Source organism: Delphinapterus leucas, chromosome 7 (assembly GCF_059928025.1).
Source record: "Delphinapterus leucas isolate spDelLeu-1000000601 "Yukka" chromosome 7, BTC_Dleu_Yukka2, whole genome shotgun sequence".
NCBI lineage: Eukaryota > Metazoa > Chordata > Mammalia > Artiodactyla > Monodontidae > Delphinapterus > Delphinapterus leucas.
Window position 1 is genome coordinate 85,871,810 of NC_143135.1, and position 8,041 is coordinate 85,879,850.

General features: G+C 43.4%; 1 protein-coding gene across 2 annotated transcripts in view; it reads left to right on the forward strand.

Annotated features, from left to right (window-relative positions):
- DDX10 (DEAD-box helicase 10) overlaps positions 1 to 1,757 on the forward strand; it is a 287,937-nt gene extending 286,180 nt beyond the window's left edge. For both annotated transcript variants that reach the window (XM_022561609.3, XM_022561610.3), the window contains one exon: positions 6 to 1,757. In XM_022561609.3, the coding sequence (XP_022417317.2) occupies positions 6 to 183 (178 nt within the window). In that variant the 3' untranslated portion in view covers positions 184 to 1,757. The remainder of the gene's footprint in view (positions 1 to 5) is intronic.
- Positions 1,758 to 8,041: the final 6,284 nt, after the last annotated feature.

Below are 8,041 nucleotides of genomic sequence, written 5' to 3' on the forward strand. Positions count from 1 at the left end.
ACCAGTGATACCAAGAAGAAGCAGGCAATGAGGAAAAAGAACAACAGTGAAGTGGAAGACGTGGGACCCACAAGTCATGACAGAAAGAAGACCAAGTGGGAAACCTCAGAGCCTTTGGATACAGGCCTGTCTTTAGCCGAGGATGAAGAGCTGGTGTTACATCTGCTCAAAAGTCAAAGCTAAATAGTAGTTGCTCTTGTCTTCTTCTTGAAACCTCTAGTCATGATTATGTGGGCAAGAAGTTGAATAAACAGTTGGCTTTGGGGCACGTAGGTAACATGAGTCCCATGCCCAAAGGACCCATTCTTCAGACAGGAGCTATCATACCTCTAAGCGCCTTTCACAGGCCATGCTTGCACCATCCCAGAGCAAACTCACAGTGATGGTGGATTATAAAATTTCCTGATCCCATTTTCCAGCCTGTGCTCTGTTAGATTTTATCCATGGGTTCCTACATCTTATCACTGGAAATGCTTCCTTTGTTTTACTGGCAAGTTCTAGAGACTTTGTTTCATTGTTGGAAATTCCTGTTTTGCTTACCATACAGAAGTTTCTCTGTAATATTAAACAAAATTGCTCAGAGAAAGAGTATGATGAATATGATGGACCAACCCTGAGAAAAAATGAATATTTTTTAATAGCCTTGATCAATAATAAACATATTTCCTATAAAATAAAATATTAATGTTTTCATTGTATCCAGAAATATGAGAGCATTCTCAAGGGAAGTTTCTTAAGATTAAAATGCTTGGCCAATTCCTGAAACAGTGAATCTTTCATATTCTTAAATTAGCCTTCCTAAAGATATCATTTAACTTACACTTGCAGACTTGGCAGCCATTTATAAATAGAAATCCTGACTCTGAAGACTTTGTGATCTAAAACCAGATCTGTTAGTGAGCACCTAGTATGCTGTAGGTCTTCTACAAGTGCCTTTTGCAGCAGGTACCACAGATCCCTGCCCAGAGCCAGCTCCTGATAATGAGTAGAATAACACAGAGCCTCTTTTGGTTATAAGTAACTGGCATATTCTTCACAGGGAAAGAAATCTGTGCCTTGGCATGACACCACTGATTTGATCATGATTTGTCATCTTCTCCTTATTCTCTCCCTTTCCTACTTTCCACTCCATGTACAAACAAAAATAATTTTTGCTTACTGGTACAAATGATCCATGAATCCAAGGAAGGGAATATCCATAATTGCTTCCATCTCAGCCTAAGTCCATATTTGTCTCTGAAAAGTTTCTCCTACTTTCTTGCTTGGTATCCTCATGAGCAACACCAACATCTTTTAGTCCTCAAAATGAGAAACTTGACAACTCCTCAGCTTCTCCCTTTCCCCACCCTTCACTTTGATGGTTCTATTGATTCTTCTTCATAATGACTCTCTTATCTCCATTGTTTCTTCTCTGTCTTCACAGCTTCTGCTTTCAGGCAGAGTTACATTCTCATCATGACCTGCTCAGATTTTTGCAGTGATCTCCTAACTGGTCATTGTGCTTCCTGCCTCACATTTTTCTAGGCCAATCTTCCGTGTTGTCAGAATTCTCTTCATAGCATTGATCTGGCATGTTTCTTACTTCTGTTGCAGTGCTTATTATGTAATGTTGAAGACATTTGTTTATAAGCCTGTTGCCCCTGTTGTAAAACAAGTTTCTTGAGAGCATAAAGAATGTGTTTATCCCTCCTGTGTATCCCCAGAGCCAGACACAGCACCTGCCCTATAATAGGTTCAATAAAGGCTTTTTGAGTTAATGAATGGACAGTAAAACACCAAGACAGTTTTTGAAAGTGTGTGGTAGTGCATTGCTCTGTTACCTCTGGTGGGAAGGATATAAAATAGTGGAAATGAGAACTGGATGAAATAGCTACAATGGGCAAGAATGACTATAATGGAGAAAACAGATGAGAAAGGAATTTGGGGTATAACAACCTGGGATGATTTTGAAATTAAGGTTGCTGGTACAGGATCTCTTGAATATTTTCAAAGGGCAAAAAGATGCAAGAGTATATAAACTAAAGGTTTGGCCTTCCCTGGTGGTGCAGTGGTTAAGAATCTGCCTGCCAATGCAGGCGACATGGGTTTGAGCCTTGGTCCAGGAAGATGCCCCATGCCGTGGAGCAACTAAGCCCAGGCGCCACAACTGCTGAAGCCCATGCACCTAGAGCCCATGCTCCGCGACAAGAGAGAGGCCACCGCGACGAGAAACCTGTGCACTGCAACGAAGAGTAGCCCCTGCACACAGCAATGAAGACCCAACACAGCCAAAAATAATTAATTAATTTAAAAAAAACAAAACTAAAGGTTTACCACTGAATTCACTCTGTGCAGTTTTAGATTTTGTTTTTTCTAATCCAAATAAGGAATTTTTACTTATTTTTTACTCTATATATGTAAGCATTGAATAAATATACTGCAAGGCCTTTGGTTCATAAACTAGTTTGAGCTGTATTCTGTCCCTAGACCTGAATGGATCCTGACTAATACATACATTGTAAGGAACTTTAGTTTGCTGAAATTTGAAAACTGGTTAAAACATCAGAATAGTGCTGTTTGAAAACTCAGGTAACAAATATATATTTCGGTAGACTAAATTGTTACTGTTTTAGCTGTGGTGTAGTTGGGGGCGCATGACCTAAATCTGACTGGCCAAACTATTTCCTAGACTCAGAGATTGGCCCAGACGTGGGTATAATACTCAGGTAAGGACAGAAAGACTCCTTCCTTGAGAGTAAAGTACAGAATATGAAAGAAAGATTCCTTACCCATGGGGAATTCCTAAAAAGGGAGGATGTCGATCTGGGGCCTTTGGCAGCAATTTTTTCTGGTCAAATGGAGGCTGCTTCTGAGAGGTTGGAGAGAATAAGACCAACACCGTGAGGCGAGCAGAGTGGAGAGATGGAGAGAGAGCCCTGATGGCATCATTTGAACCCTTTGGCTTCAACTGTATCTGCTCCTTGTACTTCCTAATTATGGGTCAGTAAGTTTCTGTTTTGCATAAACTACTTTGAATTGTATTTTGTTCCTGGAATGAATGGATCCTGACTTAATATATATGTTGTGGGGGATTTTAGTTTGCTGATTTGAAAATGAATTAGAACATGGGAATAGTGCCAATAGAAAGCTTGGGCATTGTTGTTCAGCAGACAGCAGCTCCATCCCCTCCCTCCCTTGGAGAAGCATGAGTTTCCACTCTGCTCACGTTGGGCTTGAGCCTGTGACTGACTTTAGCCTGCGAAGTGTGGTGGAAGTGACTGTGTGCCTGTTATAAGCAGAGGCTTTAAGGTGCTCTGATGCTTCCATCAGCCCTCTTACACTCTTGTCTTCTACCTTGAGACCAGCGTGGACCAGAGAGGATACTGCTTCAGACTGGGCACAAGGTGAGAAGACATGTGAAACAGACCTACAGCCTCCTCCAAGTCCTGTGGAGCAAGAAATCCACTGAGACTTGGGGTTCTTCACAGGAAAAGGTGAGAGAAGCACTTAACCAATGAGCAAAAGCATTCATTCATTCAATAAATGTTAATACAGCAACTACTGTATGCCAGGCCCTGTACGTAAGAGAAATAGAGCAGTCCCCTCCCCTGCTGTCATGTAGTAAAGGGAAAAAGAGAAGAAAATTCATAATTTCAGTGCATTATGAAAAGAGCAGGCAGGAAAAGGAAGACTGCTCTTTGAATGAGAAAGCTGTTGCTGGAGTACAGGAAGGATGGAGGATATGGGTAGTTTCTTGGCCTGCGACCCAAAGACCACTTCTTGCTTGATGCTTAACTGAGGCAGAGAGGCCATTCATCAGACTCACTCACGTAAAACGATCCCTAAGATGTGTAAGTCTCTGAGCAGATACACTCAGCAGCAGAGTGCTTTGGAGGACTGTCCTTAAGCTTAACATGGCATTTTAGATTTGGGGGTTATAAAAAATGGGTAAGTTTAATTAAATGTAGTTAATTTTGTTATACAACATTCGAAATATCCTGAACATGAAGGTTGTCTCCGTGACTGTCAGAGTCCACCAGAGGATGCAGATGTTCCTGGGAAGTGTGGGGAAGAAGGTGGGGCTGGAGGTGGTGGTACAGGTAAAGGAGAAAGAGCCTGCAACCAAGTTTTGAAAAGCCTGTTTCATATTTTTTAAGACCATTTTTAACTAGACATGTAATCATAGTGTGATTTTCTTCCATGGCCCCTGCTGATCAGACAGGCCAGAGCAGACAGGTTTTATACCGTATTACCCAGCGCCTGCTGAATCAGGAATTGGCAGCTAACCCAAAGGCTAGCCATTAACCTGTGAGAGGCTAGTGCAAAAAGCTCTGCCCAAACAGGGACAAATTGGGCAGATAATGTTCTTATTCTCTGAAACTGAAATTTAGGTAGTCAGCAACATAAGGTTATGAGACAGACCAAGAGCACATCATGGGCATAAGTGAGCTCAGATTAGAAGTCACGCAAAGCTACAAGGGAACTAGAACTCTGGCAAAAAGATAAAGAGTAAATGGTGAGGGATCTAGTTGGTCATGGAAAGTGAAGCATGCGTGGAGAGTATTGCACCTGGTCCAGAGCTGCAAAGACCTGCAGACTCCCCTTGCTGAGTCTCCAAGGTCCACGCTGACCCTCTGGGCCTCGTCTCCATGAGCCTCATATTCTCCTGGGTCCTATTCCTAGATTTCTGTTCAAGTCTCTCTCCTTCACTGCCTGGGATCTAAGACCCTATTGTCTGAGGTAGTCTGAGTGAGTCCTTGGGTTTTTTGTACCCAAAAGAGCTTCAGTAAAACTCAGAATACTCTAATGTCTGCTGCTTAGATTTAACGTGTATAGGAATCACCAGGGAATCATTTAAAAGTGCTAATCCTGAATTGGTAGGTCTGGGGTGGGGCCTGAGATTCTGAATTTCTTATAAGCTCCCAGGTGATGGTATGCTGCTGGCCCTTGGCCACATTTGAGTAGCAAGGCACTAATGGAATTCAGAGAGTTATTAAAATCATTATTTACAGATAGGGATCCTGTCAGAGTTCCAGCAGGAAACAGATGGCACACACAAATTAGGGTAATTCCAAGGGGATTTAATAAAAGGATTAGTTACATAAGCCAGAGCAGGGTGTAAGGAAACCACAAAAGGTTAGTCTACCAGAGGCTAGTAATAGAAGTGTTACCACTCCTCTCCCTGAAGGGATGAGGGGAGAGAAGGGAAGGAGAGACAGCTAATTTTTGACCTTCAGTTGATATATGCAGCCAGCCTGAGGTGACCACAGGGAATGAGGCAAGAGAATAAACTCTGTGACCTCACTCTCCGGCCAGTGGTCCTCACTGGCCCCAACCAAAGCCAGAAAGCAAGTTGCCCATAGATGTAATTGTACAGTCTCCCAGGACACAGCAAGGTGGAGAAGTGTAAGGGGCCAACAGGAGAAACTGGCCGAGACGTAGGGTGTATGTAGGTGAAATCTTTTCGTGGGGAAGAGGAGAAGCCCTCAGACTTTGTGCCTTCAACACCTACTGTGTACCAGGCGTTGTTCTAAGTATAGACACATAGCAAGGATGGGCAAGAAGCAAACCAGCATATAAAACACTAAGTGTAAGAGTAAGGAGATAGAGCAAGTGAGCAACAGAGCAGAGGCTATTTTGATGAAGGCCAGCAAGATCCTCTGATGGATAGGAATCTGAAGGAACAGGACCTACTTCCCAAGTACGTGTGAATGAAGAAAAGTGTCCAACCATACAGACTGATCTCACTAGAAAATTCATTCTTCTAGTGGGCCTTCAGTGCTGTTTTCCTAGCTTTGCCCTCTCTCCTACACTCCAAGACAACTATTTCACACATTTCCCTCTCAAATCTCCAAAACCTCTTGTCCTTCTTCACTCTTGGCTGATGATCTTACTTTTGATTTTACTGAGAAATCAAAAGAATCCTTCCCTGGGACTTCCCTGGTGGTCCAGTGGTAAAGAATCCGCCTTACAGGGGAGGGGATACAGGTTCGATCCCTGGTCAGGGAACTAAGATCCCACATGCCACGGGGCAACTAAGCCTGTGTGCCACAACTACTGAGCTCGTGTGCCTCAACTAGAGAGCCCATGTGCTGCAAACTACAGAGCCCACGTGCTCTGGAACCTGTGTGTCCCAACTAGAGAAGAGAAAACCTGCACACCACAACTAGAGAGAAGCCCACGTGCCACAATGAAGAGCCCACGCACTACAATGAAAGATCGCGCATGCCTCAACGAAGATCCCACGTGCCGCAACTAAGACCTGATGCAGCTGAAAATAAATTAAATAAATAAATAATAAATCTTAAAAAAAAAGAATCCTTCCCCAAGCTCCCACACCACATCCACCCTTGCACCTGTGCCCACACTTCCTGCCTTTCCCCCTGCCTAAGGCCAAACCCCCTGCATGCGCTGATCCCATGTCCTCTGGCCCTTTGAAGGATACTGCTTTTGCAGTTGTCCCCTCTCTCTACAGTATTATCAGTTTTCCCTCCCTACTGGGTTATTCCCATCAGTGAACAAGCATGCTGTAATGTCTCCCATCTTAAAACAAAACCTTGACATTCCCATGCCTTTCCAGGCACAACTCCATTTCACCCTTTCCTTGTGTAGTTTGAGTCCTCAGAAGAGCTGTCTCTATTACCACCTGTCTGTACTTTCTCCCTTGCCTGTCTTTCTTAAAACACTTTATCGAGGTATAATTGATATGAATAAAATGCACATGTTTAAAGTATACAATTTGCTAACTCCTGTTCTTGTTGATTACTTCTTTTCAGTCTCTTTTTCTGGGTGTTCCTCATGTTCTTTACTTCTAACCATTAGAGACCTTCTGACCTCAACCCTTGGATTTCTGTATCTACATTCACTCCGAGTGATCTCATTCAGTCTCCTAATATAACATACCATCTCTAGACTGATAACTCTGAAATTTATCTCTAGCCCAACTTCTCTGCCTTCCAGACTCATGTCCAACTATACTCAACATCCTATCTGGATGTCTAGTAAACATCTCAAACTTAATATGACCCAAGGTGAACTCTAAATTTTCCCCCAAATCTTTCTCTCCTGTTTTGCTTCCATTTCAGTAAATATCATATCTATTTTTTCTGTTTCTCAGGCCAAAATCCTTGAAGACCTGTTTGACTTATCTCTCTCAAATCCTAGATCCAACCCATTAGCAAATTCAGTCAGCTTTTCTTTTGACATACATCCAAAAGCTAACTTCTTATCACTATTCCCATTGTAATTTCCACTCTATTACAACACATCATTCCCAGAAATATTGCAATAAGCTCTTAACTGGTCTCCTTGTTTCTGCCCTTTCCCTCATCCAAAAGCCAAAATGATTCTTTTAAATTATAATCTGAAGGTCCTTCGAAGGACATCAAGATGAAGGAGTAGGAGGGTGTTGAGCTACCTCCCCCAATAAACACATCCAAAAAAAAATCTACATGTGGAACAATCCTCACTGAAAACAAACTAGAGACTGGTAGAAACTCTCATACAACCAAGGCTGTAAAGAAAGATTCACACAGAGTTGAGCAGGAAGGGAAGAGAAGTGATCAAGTCAGGGGCCGTGCCCCTAGGAGGGGGCACAGAAGAGGGGGGGATTGCATGGGCTCAGAGATTCTACCTGTGGAGTGAGTAGTTTGAACCACATATTGGGTGCCCCAGCCCTGGGGTCCCACATTAAGAAGACAAGTCCCCTTACCTTAGCTGGTTTGAAAACCAGTGGGACTAACAGGAGGGCTGTAAGAAACCCAGACCCCACTTGTACAGAGTGTACAAATGCTTGCTTATGCCCAAAATAAGGTGAAGGAAGCAGAGTGAAACTGCAGGGCTCTGGCTGGCCTCCCCCAATCCCAGTGTGTGCCCTGGCCCATGCTGAGCATCCACTGTAGCACCTTTAGCTCTGTGCAGCTGCTGACATGGGCAAAGACTGCCGTTGCTGAGAAGAGTGCACAGTCGAGGGGGGATGGAGCCTGCTTGAACCTGGCATGACATCCAAACAGGACGAGGGTGGCCATTACTGGGGTTCATGGAGGCAGCAGATCAGAAGTGG